The sequence below is a fragment of the Dermacentor albipictus genome, chromosome 1, assembly GCF_038994185.2.
Source record: "Dermacentor albipictus isolate Rhodes 1998 colony chromosome 1, USDA_Dalb.pri_finalv2, whole genome shotgun sequence".
Taxonomy (NCBI): Eukaryota; Metazoa; Arthropoda; class Arachnida; order Ixodida; family Ixodidae; genus Dermacentor; species Dermacentor albipictus.
In genome coordinates this window covers 66,125,817-66,146,975 of record NC_091821.1, presented here as the reverse complement: position 1 = coordinate 66,146,975, position 21,159 = coordinate 66,125,817, and the positions used below count along the sequence as shown (strand labels likewise).

Sequence of the window (21,159 nt, the reverse complement as noted above, 5' to 3'; positions counted from 1 at the left end):
CCCTCGTCCTTCAGTGAGCGATCGCGGATTGGCGTTATCGCGCGCGCGTCGCGTGCCACGGTTTTTTCCGTTTACCCCGCTCGTGTTTTGTCTTTCTGGCCGAGCAAATCGAGCCGCCGCCGCTGCGGTGGCCGTGGCCGTACGACCTTGCAAGCGCTATGGGCGTGCAGCGCTCGCCGGCTCTCCTCTGGTCATTTTCGCCGTCAACGACGTCGCCAGGTGGAGGGGCCACATGCGAGCGCGTTTCCTCTCGAAGAGTTCCCTGCAGGAAACAACAGTACGCGTGCTTGACCGTTGGATCGGTCGTCGTTGGCTCAGCGCAAACCTATACAGTCAGTCGCCTCCGGCTCCTTTTCTCGCTGGCCGGCAGCGCTTCCGATCAGTGGCAGCGACGGCGGCCGAGCGTGGCGACGAAATGTGCAGCGCGAGGAAGCGGATGCCGCAATCGCGCCCACCTGCTGACGTCAGCAAATAAACTGGCCGCCGTTCAACTGGGACGACGGACACGTACAACGCTGCCGGGCTCTGACGACGATTGAAGATGTCCTGCAAGGCTGTATATTATAGCATGCTCATCACGGCGAGCACGCGCAGAACTGATCGCTACACCTGCCTCTTTTGCAGTGGCCTCTGTGGATGTTGAATGTACATACACTTACATTTGTATATCAGCGTGAAAGCATGGGCTCGTTTGCCCGTTATAGAAACGGCGAAAAGGTGGACTCGTGTGAGAAAGGTGTGAGGTAGGAGGGCAATCCTTAGCATAGCACTCTCCATTTTTCTTTATTCAAACTTTTTATACACTCGAAGCAGACCAGGTTCCCAGGCGCATGCCATGTAGCACTCATCGGCGGCCTAACTTTTTGTCTTCGGCTAATTATCTTTTTTCAGCGTGCATCATCAACTCCCTCCCATAAATAGGTCTGATAAAGGTCTGGCCACGTTAAATAGGTGCCACGTGAGCAAACAGAATTCCCCCTTACGCACGTAAGTGTTGTTTACGACAAGAAGTCCACATAGTAAGCATGGGAAAGGCCACAACCTTGTTTTTTATTTGCCATATGCGGGCTGATCATTTTAAAGTTTTCCGGAACTTTTAAAAATCACCTGCAGTAGATAACATAATTGTAGTACTTCATCTAGGTTATTCAGAGAGGTGGACATTACTTGCACGAGAAATCGAAAGCTACATTCAAATAATCTTAAAAATTGTGGAAGTGACTTCTTAATTAATCACTTTACGGCACATATTGCAATTTACGAATTCAATTCGGTGAGTTTGCAAGGCCTATCCAGTTGGAATGAATTTCCAGAATGACGCCAGCTTGAAGATATGCGCAATCTTACTCGCCATAAAAATGCACGGTTGTTCGAATTACTTTATTTAAGGAAACGCTCTTTTATGCATTGAAGCACGAAATTAACTGGAACGAGCATGTACTTCGTCCCACACTATGGAAAATAATACCTCGAAACTGGTGTTATCCTGGATATTCATTTCAAGTGGATACATCTTGCAAGCTCATCGGCTACAATTCATAAATTGGAATATGTGCGGCAAAGTAATTAATAAGGAACTAAATTAGCGAATTGTTTTATTAGTTGAATACGTCTTTCGTAATGTTGTTGAATACGTGTTTCGTAATGTTTCGGTAATGTTGTTTGCCGTCGCTTGGAAATACTCAGATTATTTTGCATTCCATCTAACTGCATAATGAGTCTTAATTAACTAATCAACTTCAAATATTATAATTATATTAAAGGTGTCAATATAAAATTGTAGAGCAATGTGAAAAACTGCCGATACAGCTTCCTCTTGCCCAATACGTGCTACATAGAGGTTTTTTTACGAGCGTGAAAGAAGCCTGAAAATACACGCAAAATTGCCGCGCGACTGGCCGCTCGAGGCACTTGGCGTGTATTCCCGGGCTTCTTTCACGCTCGGAAAAAAACACATTTATGTAGTCCGTATTGGGAAACAGGAAACTTTAACGGGAGTTTTACAGCGGAGCTGTTATACGCTAGGTTCTGACGGTTTGTGGGCGAAAGCAAAAAAGATGTCGGCCACCCCATGCATAGCTAAAATGTCTAAAGCACATAGCAAAAGCGTATCGTCGGGTATACCCCAGCTGCGCTTAATCATGAGAAGTGTCAAAACGTATAGCGATAAAAGAAATATCCCAATAAAAAAAAATGACAACCATTCCACTCTGTGAAGATGGAACGGCAGCGAAAGCTGATGACAGTCAAAGCTCTCAAACGGAAAGCAAAGTGCTTTCGCTGTCATTCCATCTTCACAGAGTGGAATGGTTGTCATTTTTTGCGTTGAGAGTCTGGTGTCGTGGCTAGGTGGGAGGTGCCCGGGTTCGCGACTCTCGTTTTCGTTCACCATCGCAAGAACGGTCTTCGTCGGTGGTCGTTTCGCGCCGGCGCCGTTTACATTCTCGTTGCTGTTCCCTCCGGCGCTCCTCGTACCCATGTTGTTCTTCGGGTGTACTAACTATACCTGTCCACATCATCGATAAGGCGGCTGATTTTAGCGCCGATACCTCTCCTGCATATATACTGCGATAACCTTGACGTCGCGCTCTGGTTCGCGGTGAGCGTTCTAATCTGTTCCGCATTTTGACATCTGCCCCGCCGCACTGCAACCGTACGTGATCACACACAAAGCAAACACTGCAGCCCATTGTGTTAGAAATCGCTGAGTCTGTTTCTGTTGCCGGACGACGAAAAAACTACGGAAGGTTAGCCATATACAGTTTTCGCTGTAAAAAATAAAACCGGAATAGACACTGTTTAGTATGGATTGCGGTTTGACGTCGCAGGCTCTATAGGCAAACGACGTAGCCTCATCTCAGTTCCCCCTTCCACCGGTAGGCGGCGTGCTGTGAGGACTGCGGAAGAACAGCGCGCCTACGAAGAACACCGTCGTGAACAGAAGCGGGAATGTCCGCGGGGACGGCGGGCGGCACGTAATACGGACGAAGATGGCGCCGCAAACGCCAACCTTTGGTTGGATCACCCCTACCCACTCCACTCCCATCGTGATTGTGGGTAACTTCAACATAGACGTGTCTCGGCCAGACGGAAAGTGGTTCGTGGCGTTTCTCTTGAAAAGGTTCGGCATTCAATCTTACACAAACATCAGTGTGCCCACGACGCGTCATCCGTCGTGTATAGACTTCACATTGGCCAAGAACCTTTCCAGTGTCGCCACAGAGCCACTGGCTGTATATAATAGCGATCTTAAAGCGATAGTCACCTTGGTGACCAAATAATAAATCCAGAAAAAGCAAACAAAAGAAGGTTAAAAATGAAGAAAGCATTGAGTATGCAATTTAATAAAGCAACGAAAACAAAACAAAATCATGAAAAACCGAAATTCATTGTGGTATGTGTCTTTTATTTCCAATCGACATATATATAATCAACATATTTGTCACCATATATACAGCTCCGCTGGTCATCCACCTTCACAGAGTCGAATGACGTCTGAATTGCTTAATGTTGCCCTACAGTTTTCTCACTGACACTTTTCATCTAATTATAGTATTTCAGAAGTTGAGTAATGAATTAAGACTAATTATGTAATTAGGCGGAATGCGAAAAATGATTTGAGTATCTCCAAGCGACGGCAAACAACATTAGCTTGGTTCTGTCGAGCTACGTGACATGAGCATATATTTAAGTCTTGGTGCCCGATAGTTGGAACACCCTGTATATTACGCTGTTACGTCCCAAGGTAAGGCACTGCGACTATGGGGATGACCACACTGCAGCTCACCGGGACCACTTTCAGTGACATACAACTTAACGTCCTTAAATGTTCACCAAAATCGAAGTAATGGGTGCGCTTTCGCATTGAGCACCAAATACAAAAGCGGCTGCCCAAGCCTCGATGCGAACTTGAGGTGTGTAAATCAACAAGAAACACATTTGGCCGATATAACACTGCGATAAACTAATGCGCGGAGCCAGATTGCATCGTTGACGGCTTCTCGGGTGGTGGTCATGGCTTCTCGAAAGCGCTTAACACAGGAAGTGAACTGCAGCGAGCAAAGAACACATGGAACGCTTGGATTCATTTGCAAGAATTACATCATGTTTAGCGTCTGAATGTTCCGGGCAGCTTACATTTCAGCGGCGCGCTGTCGACTCAGATTATTCCGCGCACGCGCCACGGCCGACGGAGCGTGTCTGATAAGTTCTTGTAATGCTGTCCGCTCCACTCTTAGCGACAGTGCACGGCAGCCCATCGGCGGCCTTTCGCGACGGCCTTGAACAAGAAAAGAAAATACCGCGCTGACTCGAGCTTCGGCGATTCCCCCATCGGTGACGAAACCCCGGGGAACGTGTGCGGAAAATAAAGAAAAGCACTTCCGCAGGAGAGCAGGCTTTTCTTCGCGAAAGAACTAGCGACGAAGCAGGGGAGGGCAGTTGACTTTTGTAGCTCCCATGCTGGCCTGTGCAGAGGCTGAAGAAACCAGTTCAATGCGCGCGAACCGCAGCTCCATAAGAGGAAAAGGACACGCGCACCTCCGTCTGGTGCCGCGGGCGTCAAGCGCATGGCATCGGTATTGCATGGGCAGGAGTTCTGCAGCCTGTGTGTCTGTACGTGCGTATACTGCCCGGTAGCTTCAATTTTTCTCTCCCTTAGTTACAAAGATAACTTGTGACCTCGCGAACAAAATGGGGACATTAGTGGTCAACCCAATGGAGTTAATCATAGTGCTTACTTGTACAAACTTGCGTAGAGTTATGTGAAGGGTGCGAGCACAGCACGTTATTGCCTGTCTTATGCAGTGAGCATTCGCCAAAACGCAACGTGTCCTTTAGGTTCGGGCGGATGCATCTTGTAGATATATCATCCCGCTAAGCACACGCGGGTCCGCAGTTACCATATTACGCGCGTGCCCGGACCTGCTCCGGTCACGCTCGATGTGGCTTGCGTATTTTTGCCAAAGGCTGTAGGATGCGCCTCCGCGTAGCATGCTCACACGCACGTACGCACACATATATACGCACATGGAGGCGTTCAAGATTATTCAGGGGGGAAAAAATTGGCAATGATCAAATACCGGCACCCAGCGGTACTCATGAATTGGGTCTGACACGTGCAGAACCCTGCAAAGCTATGAGAACTTCTGTCTGTCTATTATGCGCAATAATACCTACAGTATAATCTAGCCGGCTTTCTGAATCCTGAATCGCCAACAAGTATTTCCTAAAATTTAAAAAAGAAAAAAAAACCTTCCATTTATCAGCGGATCAAGTAAGAGTTCCTATCATTGACTTTCGCAATGTGCCCTAACTGGACGCCGCTTCCTTCTGTCATCCGACATTTCTTAAGTGCTTCTGATTACAGTGGCGAGATTGTTCCAGCCTTTATACGTGCTTCCAATGGGTGGTCTTCCGGCACAGCGAGCGCCGTCATTGCTGACCACCACGGTGCTCCTTCCCGGGAAACAACAGGGGACGTTCCCGGTTGACCAGCTTACTGCATCGGAAATCACGAGCTCTGAGGTGCGCGTTTCCGGCGCAGGATGTGCGACACTTCGGACGCACGAGCGCCTTCCACGTTCCTTGGCAAGCGCACGTTTCTTGAAATAGCTCTTCTCGCCGTGAACTCTGAGAATGATGCGAAGCCGAGGCTCAGTTCAGTCGAGTCAGGAACGCAAGCTCGCATTCGATGGGGCCTCCCATTTAACAACCCCAATCCGGAGTAAACGTCATTTGGACGAGTTTGCAATGTTCGACGACTGAGATGAGAGAGCCAGCGTTCACCGTACTGCCAGTGTTCACTGGATTATGCAACGAATTTCAGGGGCCCTTGGTAGGCGGTGGCGAAACGAAAATCACCTCAGTGTCTTCTCAATGAGTCAAAATTAGAAGTGGAATACAAGCCGAAATAACAGATTTTGGTGCCCACCGGAAAGGCGCCAGCCGAGCGCTGGCGCCAGACATTTCACTTTTAGAGAGACACCAAATCTGAAAGTGAAAATGTGCGTTATTGAGTCTTCTCATATGCATTGTGTCGTTGCACAAACATTAGCTTAATACAGATAGATCCCATCGTATCGTCAAGCCCTTGGTCGCATTTGATCAGGCAAAATACTCTGTCAGTATCGTTCAAGGCACTCGGCAAGCGGGTGAAAAAAAGCTGTCGGCGTATAGATTACCCTGCAATTACTGAAGAACCCGTTACTAAGCCACATTAATATACCGAGATGCATATAATCTCGGCTGCACAGCTGCATAATAGGACTGCCAGCTCGCGGGCAATGTGTACATAATGCGACTCAACTATGAAGCGCGCAAAGTTTAACGTATAGCGAAGCAAACTCAATGTTCACGCGAAAGACCTGGGGCCGAATTGACAAAGTCTTTCCTTCGCAAGTGATTTTCGGCATTGGCGCGGCGAGTGCGAAGATGCTTTCCGAACTACTCACCCGACGGCCTTCGGAAAGCAATGAACTCTGGTGTGTGACCCGTGCCGACCCGGGAGTCCTGCGGGCAGCACACCTTGGCCACATGTCGGTTCCAGCCGCAGATGGTGGGCCTGCCACCGCTGCGCACCTGGTTGATGGCCGACGAGCAAAGCGTGATGTCCCGGCACACGAGGCCAGCAGCACACGGCGGCTTTTCCTCCGGAAACACGATAGGCAAGTACTTGCTCCGCTCGGCGGGCGATCCTGCGCATCAAGTATCTCGTTTGCTGCATGAGTCCTACAAGCCCTGTTTTACGCGGACGTGTCCATGCAGAAGCACTCTACAAAAGTGAAGACTGTATACGCCTCACAATGCCGCCCTAGTTAGGTTGGGCATGCTTGCAAGCGCACGCTTGAGTGCTCTAAATAGGCTCCTTCTGGCCAAGCAAAGCTTTCTCTCACTCCCATCGCCGCAAGTGGCCTCGCACACGGGGTGTTCGTTAAAATGTCACGTGATATAAGGCGCCATGGGTGGAGCCGCGTCACGCCTCCGTAAGACGCCATGGCGCGCATGATGCGAAACGTACATATTTACAGCGCTGTGAATGCGCCCGCAAACTTTCTTTTTTAATATCAAACAAAACGGCAAACGCAGCTCGCTCTCACGTAATTTCATAAAAAGCCGTTGGAATAAAAATGAGAGCGGGAGCAGGAATCCAACTTAGGTTGTAGGATCGATCTCGCGAGAAGCGAGCGTCCGCCGTTAATTTGCCATCAGCGCTTCAATAGCACCGTTGTTTCAACATTTGCACTAAGAAAACAAGAAGCTAAGCGCACTGAGAAGGGATCGAACCGATGCGAAGGGTGTCCTTCACACTAGTGTTGCACTCTGCCTTTAAGCGCTGTTTGGCTTGGTTCTAGAGTAAACAGTGCTCAGCTTGCTCAAAACAGCGCGTTATCAACACATAAAATGTTAGAAGCCCGCTGTCCCAGGTTACACCTGATGCTTCAAGCACCCGTGCAAAGAATAGTAACCCTATATACAGGGTGTCCCAGCTAACTTTAGCCGGAGTTAAAAGTATGTGAATGCCAAGTCGCTGAACAGAACCAAGTTAATGTTGTTTGCCGTCACTTGGAGATACTCAAATTATTTTGTTCGTATCACCTAATTAGACAATTAGTCTCAATTAAATAATCAACTCATCAAGTATTATAATTAATGAAAAGTCTGAACGAGAGAATTGTAGAGCCACATGAAAAACTCCTGATACAGTTTGCTGTTGATCAATACGTGCCGCAAAAGAGTGTTTTTCCGAGAGTGAAAGAAGCTCACGAATACACGCAAAGTGCCTCGAGCGGCCAGCGGCAATATTGCGTGCACTTGCGGGCTTGTGTCCACGTTCTGCCCAGCTACGTGGCCTTCGCATATTTTAAACTCTGGCTAAAGTTAGCTGGGACACCCTGTATATTAAGCTGTAGTTTGTTTCATGCTAAGCCACAAAGCAATCGACTACATATATATATATATATATATATATATATATATATATATATATATATATATATATATATATATAAGGCATGCTTAGAAGATGGGGCTCACGGGCGCTTTACTGGCCCAATGTTTTGATCGCAAAGCGTGAAATGACAAATGCATGAACTCGAGATGCGTCACTACTCGCTTCCCGGTGTCCCCCCCCCCCCCCTCTTTGAAAATGCATGCAATCAGCGTGGTACCAGGGCTCTGTGCACCCAAGTTGGTTCCACCTATAAAAAGCTTTGCTTAGATGAGAGAACGTTTTACCCATTGCGCGTTCCATGATTACCAAGACGTCTGACGAAGAAAACAAATTTGCAGACCAGCGATTCTTCCGGTTCAAAACTAATTCACTTCGACAGCAATCACAGTGGCACTGCCTTCTTCTCCAGAACTATTTGCTTGCTTCCTATTATGCCATGTGCCCACTGCGGGAAATTGACCAAGGAGCCGGCGGTTATACAGGTGGGGCGGGGGCAGAAAACTTGAGGGAACAAGTACGTGAGGGAACGGTGAATGAATTAAAGTATAGACAAACACTAATGTTAGAGACTTTTTATTTTAGAGCAGAAAGGGTGCTTTTGAAAGGGAGACCAAAGTAGAAAGTAATAAATTTTAATCAATTTAGATTGGTAGTTTATAAATTAATAAATAATAAATCAGTCAATTAAACAGATACTGACATATACTGAGAACAATAGATACAAATAATACTGAGAACGGTACTGACCATAGACTGAACACTTTATTCAAGTTAATAGATGTGTTTTCCCAATTCGTAAACATAATCGACGATACTGACCGCAGGCTAAATACTTTATTCATGTTAATCGACGTGCGTTTCCAATTGGTAAACATAACCAACGGTACTGAGCGTAAACACATTATTCCACTTAAACGACATGCTCTTCCAAATAATTTTTTAGCTTTACTATTTGAGTTGACCTTGAGGCATAACGTCTAAAGAAGCGAAATAACTGCTTTATGACTAAAGTTTCGCTTTTAGCGTTAAGTCACCGTTGGTATATCCATTTGGAATAATACTAAACAGTCGTCGTGGCAAAAAAAAAAAAAAAACGTTGTTCTCATTTCCCGGGTTATGTTCGCCGCCATTCTATCTGCCCGAAACAGGCATCTACAGGGCACTGAGGTGGTCTGGAAAGTGTCACCATTCTTTACAAGGGCCCTTTGTTTTGCTGGTGTGTCGTTGCCTCAACTGCTGTGTTTCTGAGAATCCGTATTCACTTATGTGCGCACTGTTTACCTTTCAGTAGTGTAGAAGCGTAAGTCAGTTGGTGTGGCATTGTCAAGAATAATATAACGCAGTACACATGACTGAGAGCACTCATCGTGATGTTTCCTCTGGTTTGTCGTCCTGCGTATTGCTCTATTTTATCGTTGACAATGTTTACTTTTCAAGAGTCGCGAGAAAATACTATTCATGCAAACTAGAGTACAGGCTTATTTTAATAAAATAAGGCTTAGAAACGTTACGCTGAAAAGTCACCTCCTTTTATTTCGGTTCTCTGTGGTCTCATCCTTGCAACGTTATTTGATATAGTTTGCCGTACGCTATTTATGAACAGTAATCACTGCCGTACCAGATAGTTTATTCCTTAAGAAGACGAGCCACTGCATGAGATATCTTCAAGTGCGCACAGGCACTTTAGAATGGAAAGTTAAGCTAATGATGTTGCGCGGTTGAACCGATTAACCTGGTTGAAAAGCTAGGCGTGACAGCCACTAATAAATTACTAATAATCATTGACCAAATTGTCAAGCCCTAAATATAAAGCTACCATCGCAAGTTTTCAAGTGAGATATAAAAAAAATCGATCTGAGGCAGGCGGTTACAGGTGATTTATGTGGGAACTGCCTAATTACATAAAAAACACAATGTATAGCTGTGTTTTCGTCAAACACATCAAACATACTTAAACGCATTCTAGAGCACGTAAGGACTTCGCAATAATTACAGAGACCAGGAGATGAATAGAAATGGTACATACGGCAGTGACATCGTGCGACCGCACTGAAGCAAGGCGCGAAGCAGAACATGCATGAGGTCGGAAAGAGAATTTACTTTAATTACGAAGGCTTTAAATTTTCGGCTAAAATCGATGAGAGCCGCTGGGCGCAATGTACAATATACAGACACTGTACAATCAGAATTACACGAATCGGAACGCATACAGAGAGCAACATATTGAAAACAGAAACAGTTGATAAACAAAAATATCAAAGGTAATAATAACGCCAATAAAAAAAAAATGTGGAGTAGAATTCTCACCAAAAAGTTCAAGGGGGAGAGAAAATATTTACATATATACATTACATTCACATAATATTAACATATTTTCAAATGGGGAAACATGTGATGACAGCTATATACCGCACCAGGCACTAATCAGAATGCACAGTATTTGAATATATGTGAATTGCGTACCGTTGTCAAGACGTAGGAAGGGGGCTAATGTGAGTCGTGATTCTGATGCTTTAACTTCATTATTTCAGTGAACTATAGTGACAAGCCTGATGAGCCAATAATGGACAGGAAACTGAGATGTTGGTCAGGTGAATTAGCCTCTCAAATTGCCATTCTTCGTTATGGAGAAAGCTTGCTTGCGAAGGTAGGTATAGGGCCCAAAATTGTCATGCACCTGCTGGTAAATTGCTTTATGTTCGGGAACCGTACAGAAATTAATTATAATTTCTTCTTTGTATCTGTCCTAAATAAGGTCTTTTGGCTTCAAGTTCTTTTGCTTCTAATTGAAAGGAACCTGGCAGTGTAGCCACATCGCGGCTAAACAGATTTTGGAAAATTTGTAGTTCCTCCTTCGTGGCATCAGATAATGGGTCGCAAAAGTTCGTGTGCATATCACCAAGGATTCTTGTCGCAAATAGAAAACGAAATGCCTCATTAGTATCCACGCTAATTCTTGAACAGCAGTGAAAACGCTCCAACTTTCGATTTTTGCAGTTGCTTCTAAAAAGCTAGTTTTATCCTAAATCCTTTTACGTTCACGTACAGGCCACAAATGAGGTGCACCTCTCATTGCCGCTTCACAGTGCGCTTATGTGGTCCGTTTAGCCGACAAAAACAGGACAGTTTCCAGAGCCGCCAGAAAATTCACAGTAGTGGCTATAGACGCGATCCTTCTGTGCAAGGAGCACTTTATTTATTACGTAAGGTTACAGAAGCGAGATGAAACTTTTCCGCTACCACTGAACTGCCGTGTAATGCATTAGGTCAACGAACTCGGATTCCTTCGCCTTCAGAAATTTACGGAACTTGTCATGATCAAGCCAATGCGACTTCATAACGTTAACAGCTGAAACAACACGATTCAGAACACACTACATGCTCACCCACTTCCCACATAGGGCCCACATAAGTCCCACATAGGGCCTTCTCGTGAATCATGCAGTGCAGAAACATTGGTTTTGATAATCCGCAAGCTTCAGCAGCTTATATTATTTGCCCTTGGGCATTGGACATGTTTTCCCCCACAATTTGTGACATATTTTTGCTTGCCTCGCCAAAAGCTAAACGCCGACACTGCCTCGTCTAAGTCTTTGAAGGTGGTCTTCCCTGTTAACGAACCATGTACGCTGTGAATTGAAGTTGAATTGAGGTGAATTGAGGAAGAAAGGAACTTCATACCATACTACAGCTATCCACTTGATGTAGTTTCTCGGGCGAATAGCTAGCGAAAGCTCTCTGAGCACAGCGCGCTTGCGCGAAGTCGAAAAAGCTTCGGCCTGTCTTCTGACCTGGACCGGCCTAATCAAAGCTTCACGCGTTCCTCGCCTGATGGTTGTATCAGGCTCCTAATTCGTCGGCACTGCCTCTGAAAAGGTGCCGTCGCGGTATGATATGTTAGCCGCAGTGAAGCGAGCTCCTAGTAAGAAGCGCAATAGCCCAAGGTATATCGGAGACATTCCGCGCTGAGAAGAAGGCGCAGGGAGGCCTTGCGAGGAGAAACTTTGGACAGACCACCTCTTGCCAGTCAGGTCACCGCCACGGGTCGGAGTTTGGAAACCCCTGGTCTAGAGCCTACGCTGTTCAGTGCGTCGCCGCAAGCGAGGGCAAGTGCAGTGGTCGCGCGCGCATGTAACGCAGGGCCGAAAAACAAGGACGCGACGTTGCCGCCGCACTGTATGCCCACAGAGGTCAAAACGAAGTCAGCAAACATCAAGCTTTATTGCTTAGCACCATAAGCTGGGCACGGTGCTCGCAAACACGGACGGTGTTTGCGAGCACCGTCCGTGTTTCCTTGGAAGGTTTTCTCCTTTTGCGCTCGATGGCGCCAACCGGCGCTATGTAAACGTTCAACCGAGAAGTAACGAAAAAGAAGACAACAAAAACTGAGTGAAAACGGCAACAATTTTGGATAATCTTCACAGTAGTGTTTCATGGCGCGGCGAATTACACTATAGGGAAAAAAACGAAACAACAAACAATATAGGAGGCTAATGAGTACAAGGCACCCGACACCTTGCGCACCCGACGCACGCAACGTGGGCACACAGTGCACGTTGCGGAGGTTTAACCGGTACAACGTTCGAAGGCTCGTGAAATGTTACACTCACTTCTACTTTATCTTTTTTTTTTCTTTCTCGTCCTAGGTTGCGCAGCGCGGCTCAAATCCTGGGAAAGCGAATAGCCGCCAACGCAAAGCGAAATTACTGCGAAGTGGTTCGCGGCTTTCCGCGGAAGGTGCCGCGCTGCACCCGGGCATAGCGTAAAGAAAAGGGGGCTTTCGTAGAGCGCCGAGGCGCGATTCGCGTACACGCGTGCGCTCCTTGTGTATAGGTGCGGTGCGCCCGTTCCTATATGGCTTCGTCCTGGTCGCTTCCTGAGCCCGTGCAGAGGGCGCCAGTTCCCTCAAGGCCAGTGGCGCGGCTTCCAGCTGAACACCACCGGCAAGGTCGCCAGCCCCCTTTCCCAGCCTACAGGCCCGCCGCTTCAACCACGTTCGAAGAACTGGCCCCGCGCGAGGAGGGCAGCGCACGGCGAAGTCTTCGTCGAAGTCCTCTGGTTACTGCCCCCCCCCCCCCCCAAAAAAAAAATGAGAAGGTAAAGCTGAGTGCCTCTTTGGGGTGGAGATGGCCGCAAAAGATACCCGATTAACTCACGAATGCGTGACTTTTCAACGGCACCGTAATGGATAACGCGCGTCTGGTACTTCAAAGCCACACGCTTTGCCTCGTTGCATCTGCCGCGGCTTAACTATGCGGTGCGCGCGCGTTTGGCGAAGTAGTTTGCGGGCCACGCCGCCCGAAACGCGCGCGGGGTCTTCGAGGAAAATAACTCATTGGACTCTGCGCTCTCTGGAGTCTCAGTCTTTTGCCTGTGCTTTGCATTCCTATTCTCTCAGCATCCTGGGGCTGCTTTATCCAAAAGAAAAATGCCGAGGAACTGTATTTGCACCCACTGCTGCTTTTCAGACCACCGAACTGATGGGCAAGAGGTAAATAAATAAGCTGGCGCTTCCTTCTTAAGCTGATGCGCCTCTCAACGAGCGAAAACAAGATAAATTTTATCGCTCGTGCCAGCGCATTGCAATACAACTGTCATCCGTGGTGCACAATTTATCATCAAGGTTGCACGCGCATGCGCACAGAAAACGACTAGAGACAAATTACGGGGTCTACAGTGAGACTGTCGCAGCTCAGTTGGTTCCACTAGAGTCGTCTCGTATCGCACACGCGCGGGTTCGGGAGGCCGTCGCAACCTTTCCTGGCACCCTTCCTGATATCCGGATCTGAGGAACGTTTTGGCCGTAGTTTGTCCCAGCCAACCAGACATTATCCCGCGCAGCGTACTATCGCGTTGCACACAAACGACAAAACACGCTTGGCAAGCCTTAAGTCAGCACCAGCTTATTCTTCGCAAGGATAGGCATTCCGTGGCGGAACTGCGTGTTACGGCCTGGCTACCTGTTTGCTTATCTTATGGAACCGCCGCCGCAGCAGCCAAGCCAAACTGAGGTAAAGCCGCACGAGGCCTGCAGCTGCCTTCCCGTCCACGTTCTTTTCTGAACGAATTATGCGTAGCGTCAGACAGAAAGCAACAATGTTTCCAATTTTCTGACAGGTGCATCTAAGAAGAATATCATAATGGCAACTACAAATTGTAGGCATCTGGGAAGATCGACAAAAATAATTTATTTAACAACATTTTGTCATTATAGCCAGCGTTTCGACATCATCTTGCTCACTGCCACCAGTTGCCGGCGTCCAGAGTGTCCGCAACACTAACGGCTTTATGAATCCAGAGCTCGATCAGTCCCTCTAACAGCACGTCCTATAGCGTTTTCGGTAAGACAAGACTTACACGTCACCAAGCATTGTAATACGGCTACATGTAAACAGAAGTTAGGAAATACTATTTTCAAGTTTGCATGCATGCATGCAACAGGGTTCAAGCAGAGTTTTGTTTCTACGCATGCGCAGCACAGCCGACGCTGCTGCTTGGGCACGCAAGGGTCCTATGACATGAACAAGCCACTTGGGTTGGCTATACCTCTACCGTTCACTGGTATAGCACGCTGGCTTAACACAGCTTTCTTGATTCCCAGAATATGGAAGTGTGACATGGAAACATTAGCAATTTCTAGTTTGACGCGCATGCATTGCCGTTATCACACCGTGTTGCGTAGGTGTTGAAGTCACATGGCCACCAGCGACGCCTACTGAGTAGCTGTTCAGCCAACGCGCAGTCAATCGAAGTGCGATAATTGCTCTAATACATTTCCGTCAAGCACGAGCTCTCAATACGTCGCCGCCAACACTTCTACTCCAAGCTTCGTTTCAGCATATTGCGTTGCTAGCGATGTCCATTGACGCTTCACTTGGTGATATCAGTGTAGGAAACATCTTGCTTCCTTAACGACTTAGCTTCTGCACAAATTGACTCCTAAGTTACATTCAGTTCACCTTACAAAATCTATACACAGAGGATTCAAAATTAGCGACTATCTTTGAGAGGTTTTGCTGGTGTAGAGTCCTGATCAGACCTTCTGGATAGATTTTAACGCGGGGGCGTTAAGGGCCCAGTGTCAAAGAAAATCCGGTGTCGGCGTCCGGCGCCGCTTTCGACGCAGTTGTCTGTGATGCCCGTGAGCGAAAATTTCCGTACATATTTAGGTTTATGTATATGCCACGCCTTGCGATATGGCATGCGGTATATGCGGGTTATACTGCCACACCATTATGTCATTAAAGTTGCTCATACCTTGTCTTACATTCTGGACGAAGTTATACCTCGGAATTTTGAGAACGACAGCCTACAAACAAATGTCATGAAACAAAACACCGACAGCGCGTGTCTTTTATGTTCAATATTCTCAGACTGGAATATTAAGTGTCGAACAACAACAGAAACCTGAAAATGATGTAAATATTTTGGCGTGGCTGTGTACTATCACCGGGATCGGCCTACACAAGAGGCCGCGTTCTTACCAGAAAGCTCGCCTTCGTGCATAGAGTTCGCTGCCAGTGTTTTTTGGTAAACATTACGGTTACATAAGCTGCAGTCAGGGGTCTTTGAATGCTATCGAGTTCCCCTCTTAAAGGGGAAGCTTAAGCGTCCTCCAGTTTTTTGTGTGCGGACGCGTCGGTGTTTGTTGCGTGCGTCGTTTCATCCATCAACCTGTATGTCTATAGGGGCTGTGAGACAACACCCACGTCTATTTAAGTACATGTGGTTACGACCGATATCGTGCTATGCTGGTAACCGCCATCCGTAGCGAGAGTCAACAACGAGCGCACAACTTCTCTGCTTCCAACCCAACCTTCAAACCACCTCCCCTCATCCCCCCCCTCCTCCTTTCAAAGGCGGATCCCCTATTTTCCTAGTGTTTGCGTGTTGCTGCTTTCCAAAGCATGTCATTTGCCTTTTTCTTCCTTGCGCTCTTCACGCGCCACGAACAAGCCAGATAGAAACACCTGATAGCAGCGGCTGTACAGGAGGAAGAAACGCTGACCACGACGAGACAAGTCGCCGCAGGGCCTGTTTCTTTTGCTTCTGCAGATGAGTCGGTCGGCCGGTCAGTTCCCCAGAGAACACTGAGGATCCGTTCCGGTGTAGGCTGAGGCCGCGTCGCGCGGCGCAGACGGGTATCATTGACCCTTTCGCCGAGGACCGAGATTGGAGGGCAGCATTGTGGGGTGAGGGCGGCGTGAACCCGCTTCGGATGTCTCCAATGACGGGCGCGTTGAGCGGTCGCATTGCTGCGTTCCTCACGGAGTGGTAGAGGAGGATAATATTACGCCTCTCTCTCTCTCTCTCTCTGACACTAAGCACAACCGAACGTAGTATACAGTATACACCAGGAAGAATGGGTATCCATCAACAGTGACTGCAGAGAGATCATCAGTGCTTTGATTCAACGCGAACAAAGCAAAAAGGAAAAGAGAGAGGCCTTGCACGTAACACAGAAAAACAAAGTCGAGCCCGCAGTGCCGCTAGAAAAAACATTATTTCGCTGTGCTTTGTCCTTTGTTCTTATTTCTTTTTTTTTTCAAACAACGAAGCGTGAACTTTGATGTCATTGGGTAGCGGCATTGTTCGCCAAAAGAGAGACCACCTCCGGTTTGCTACCGACCGAAGCAAGCAGAGAGAGCACTAGTTGCGCGGCTAAATTCCTAGTAATGTACGAAGCTGACAAAAAAGAAGCGCATGGATATATATATACAAAGGGAAAAAAGGGAGAGAGAACGGAAGGAAGGAAGACTAATGTCGTCTCTCTTATGCTTGGCTTTCATTTTTTTTTAGTGAGATCTTTCTCCCAACGCGAACGGTGACCTTGAAATTTAGATGTTGAAGGTACGTCTCTGTGAGGCTACAGGGCAGGGCTCCTAAACTATAGGATTTTCACGTAACCGGAGCTTTTTTTCTCGCATGGCCAGGTGGCGAGAAAAAAATCCGCCACGGAGCTCGTCCACAGTACTCCGGAATATTCCCTTCAAATGTCCTATTCCTTTGTTCTTTTTACTGGATATATATATATATATATATATATATATATATATATATATATATATATATATATATATATATATGCGATTTTTTTCATTAATCACCGCCAGTTTTTGACAACATCTATGTTCACCCACTGACTGAGAGCACCTTGTGGCGTTCTGTATGCACTTAGTAGAGCCCACATATGCATCTCCTGCAACCTATCCCACGTTTTTTTTTTCTGTCTTTCGCTTTCTCTTTGCGCCCCTAGTGGCGTACAAGCGCAGTGGGAGCTATGTGCAGTTACAGTAACAAGCAAAATAACGAATATCGGAAGAAAAACAGAATTACCGAATCGCCAACATGAAGCACAAGGCAGATACGCCGCATCCCGCGCTTATTCACTTGAACAGCCGGGCAAGGCCGCCACATTTTGGTAAAGACGAAATGCAGACACCATATGATTTCCATTTGCGTTAAAAGGCGCATTAGTTGCGACCGCGCTAAGCCTCATGCCTCACAGCCAATCATGCAGCCGGTTGGGACGTTGATATTCTCATATATATATATATATATATATATATATATATATATATATATATATATATATATATATATATATATATATATATATATATATATATATATATATATATATATATATATGTATATATATATGTATATATATATGTATATATAGTTTCTTACAGCACGCTTCCGAAGCGACGAGCTCGTTATCATAATCAATGCTTTATACATACGAATAAATTGACGCTCCGCAACAAGCATCTTTTCTGGCATAACTGCTATAGCAGCAGCTGTTTTCGCTCTTGTAGTTCATGTACAAGCGGAGCGTGTCTTCTGTATACCGCAATTAAATCTTACCCGTTAAACGATTGCGAAATATCCTAAGCGTGGTCTACTTGGGAAACACCCTACACGCCCCTCCTTTGCCAACTGCACGGAGTCACTTTTTAAGAGCATTGGCACTCGCCCTTTTTTACGCTCCTTGAACGCATAACGCACAAAGCAGCACCCCTAGCTGAATATTCCGTGCAAGGCTTCATGATAACCTTCAACGCTGCGCTCGACAATTCTTTTTGCTAACTAGGAATATGTAACGACACTAGAAACTCCATTGCTCGGCCCTTTAGTTGCACGTTCACCGAAACTGGTCTGAACCTCCAACGTCCGATATACAAATGTCAGATCTAAGCTGGCAGCCGCTCTTCCCGCTTCTGTATATAGACCGGCATAATTTTTCATTCGACGAGTGCCGTTACTCGTAACACGGTGAGTAACGACCGCGTAAAGGGAGACTATGCTATAAAGAGAACCGCTCTGTCATATGGGCTTTCCGAAGACGATAAATATTCAAAGGCGAAACCCACTACGTTGCTGTGCGTGACTTATGGAGCTGCATTCAGCTGTCCAAACAGCCATACCGAGAAATGTGGCCATGGCGCATCTCTCGCGCTCCGTACGAGCGAACAACAAGCGTAGTTTAGCGGCACGGAAAAATTACGCAGAAAAATGAACTTCCTAATTGAATAAGGCACCACCGTCACTAGTTAGTGACGGTGGTGATGACCGGGGTAGTTGTAGAAGTATGGGAGAGGCCTTTGCCCTGCAGTGGGCGAAAGCCAGGCTGATGATGATGTCACTAGTTAGTGCTTCTGTGACACGGCACTGTTCTATGAATAGAAAAAGTGCCAGAAAGATAATGACCCGTATTCACAAAAGCCTCTGACGCTCGATCTCTTCGTAAGAGCTAATTCCAGCCAATCCTGATGCTGGAGATATTATCAGCGAAGGCGGCCATCCATTGGCAAAGAGCATGCATTTACGAATGAAGAGTTTTGTGAATTTGAACCAATTAGTGGCTGTGCAGGTGCGGGCTGAAAGCTACAGGGACAGAATTCACAAAGCTCTTAGTTCGTCAGCGCTCTTTGTCGTTGGATGGCCGTATTCGCTAATAATAATGTCCAACATCAGAATTGGTCCAAATGTTTCTCTTACAAACGATTTTAGCGTAAGAGCTTTTTGTGAGTACCGGTCCAGATCCATGGTATTGCGGAAGAACTAGGCGGCAGGGACCGAGTATGCATGGTGCTGATAACGCTGATGCGAAACCGTTTTTTCCTGTGGTATTCAGCGAGCTGAACACACACACAAGAAATGATGCTAAAGATAACACGCCCGAAAGTTCGCATTACCGACACGGAGATGCCAGAGTCTATACCCGCATTAATTATTTAGCGAAATGGAAAATAATCTGCGCGAACGACGCCGATGAGAGCATGAACTTTCACCGCAGGGTCAGTTAGGAGGTGCCTAAATGCATGTGATCCACGGCCTCTGTATGAATTCTGTAGGCAAGTTTTTAATTTTAACCGTGGTAACAACGGCACTAAAGCTCAATTGTTTCGTTATGTCAAAATCAACTCACTGTATAGTTGTTTTTTTAAAGGTGACCTCGATTTGTAGGTTAACCGCACGATGAGAGAAATATTAACAAGCATCACTTTGTATGTTGACCGTGTCTTTGGTAAAAGACGTAATTTTTAAGTTATCCTGACCAGATGAACTATCATGCAACTTTTGACTAAGTCTAATGAATATTCTTGGTGGAAATCAAGAAGTATTATGAATAGTAAGAAGTGGTAGGACTTAGGGTCCGGAAGCAACACGTACCAGCCATATGAGAGACGCCGTGGAAGAGGGCTTCAAATTAGTTTTGATCAACATGGCGTTTTTTAATGTTATTCAAAATATCAGCACACAATAATCGCGCCCCAATATGAATGCAGCCTCCGCAGCCGCTAATCGAACCCGCGACCTCGTTCTCAGCAGTGGAACGTCTTAACCACTGAGCCACAGTGGCTAGAAGTGAACTCAAATGATAAGCGCAGTCAGGCAAGAGAATGGGCGTATTCACTAGGGGATGCTCAGCCATGTGGCCATGGTCGTGTAAGCGCCCCCCCCCCCCCGTCCCCTCCACACACACACTCCCGCGCCAGCGCTCTTCCCACCTGTGCCCAAGTGCAGAGGTGAGAGACCGTGGCGACCGCGCGACCCGCAGTCTTAAAGCCCCGGTCGAGAGAAAAGGCTCTCGGGCAGACTGACCTTGAGCGACGGCGAGTCGCAGCAGCAGGAGGATGATGGTTGCTCCGGCGCCTCCGCGCATCGTGGTCACGGCGGCGTGCTCGTCCAAAGGAGGCTGCAGAGGCCGACTCGCTGGCACGACGACCCGGGGGGGCGCACAAGTCCGAGCCTGACCGCTGCCTCTGTGCGACTGACGTTTCGGTGGGACTCCGGACAGCGGCCGTCCGTGCGCTCTCCTCCCGCGTGTCGGTCCCTCTCCCTTCCTGTCGAAAATTACCCGCGCGCTGCTCGGGTTCGGCGCACTTCTCTTTTCTGCGACTCCTCTCCTCGGCACGGCCGGAGGGAGGGCTCGAAATCGGCGCGGGGAAAAAAACACGCGCAGCGGCTACGTAGATGCCCCACGAGGCTCGATGCACTCCGCACGGTTCCGTAGGCGATGTGACACTGGCGCTTGGAACGAACGGCGACGCTTTTTTGCTACCGCTTATCGCGCGCACCCCTTTTTCAAACTTTCCCGCGACGGTGGCTTCCGGGTGCGAGCGCTACACCGCTGACGTCGGGGCTCACGTCGTCGTCGCCGCCGCTGCTCTTCCCGGCCAGCTTGAACTGTTTGTACGCCTTTGCTGACGTGCGCGGCGCAAGGAAGCGCGTTCTCTTATCGGGCTGTGGTTGGAGAGGCAGCGGTTCGCATTGTGTTCCCACGGATGTTGCTCGGCGCCCACCGAACAGTTCTCCGAGCCCTCGCGGCCAGCTTGCGAAGGCCCATCCGAAGAAGGCGCTTCAGGAAGTGCGCTGCCTGGGAGCGGTGGACGCGCGTCGGATGCCGCAAGGTGCGTTGACGTGCGGCGCCGAGGTGGAAGCGCGTTGTCACCTGCGCTACGCCGGCCTCGCCGAAAGCCTTCTCGGAACGCGCCGGTTTTCAGCGGTCCGCGCTGGTGCTTACGCAGCGGTCGTGCCTCGGTAAACAACCGACCCTGCGCGCTGCAGAAACAGTTCCGCCTGGACGCTAGCACGCTCGCGCACGGCAACACGTGCAACGGCCAGCGCGCTTTGATGATCCTCCTCTCCGGCAAGGATGAGTGATCGCTGGAAATGTACCTCCGCTATGCCCCCGTGTT

General features: G+C 47.7%; 1 protein-coding gene across 1 annotated transcript in view; it reads right to left on the bottom strand.

Annotated features, from left to right (window-relative positions):
• The window catches only part of LOC139047739 (uncharacterized), a 42,071-nt gene extending 21,436 nt beyond the window's left edge, over positions 1 to 20,635 (bottom strand). The window contains exons 1-2 of the mRNA XM_070521757.1: positions 20,063 to 20,635; positions 6,453 to 6,695 (exon numbers count right to left, since the gene is read on the bottom strand). Of these exons, the coding sequence (XP_070377858.1) occupies positions 6,453 to 6,695; positions 20,063 to 20,123 (304 nt within the window). The 5' untranslated portion in view covers positions 20,124 to 20,635. The remainder of the gene's footprint in view (positions 1 to 6,452; positions 6,696 to 20,062) is intronic.
• Between the last annotated feature and the right edge of the window lie 524 nt (positions 20,636 to 21,159).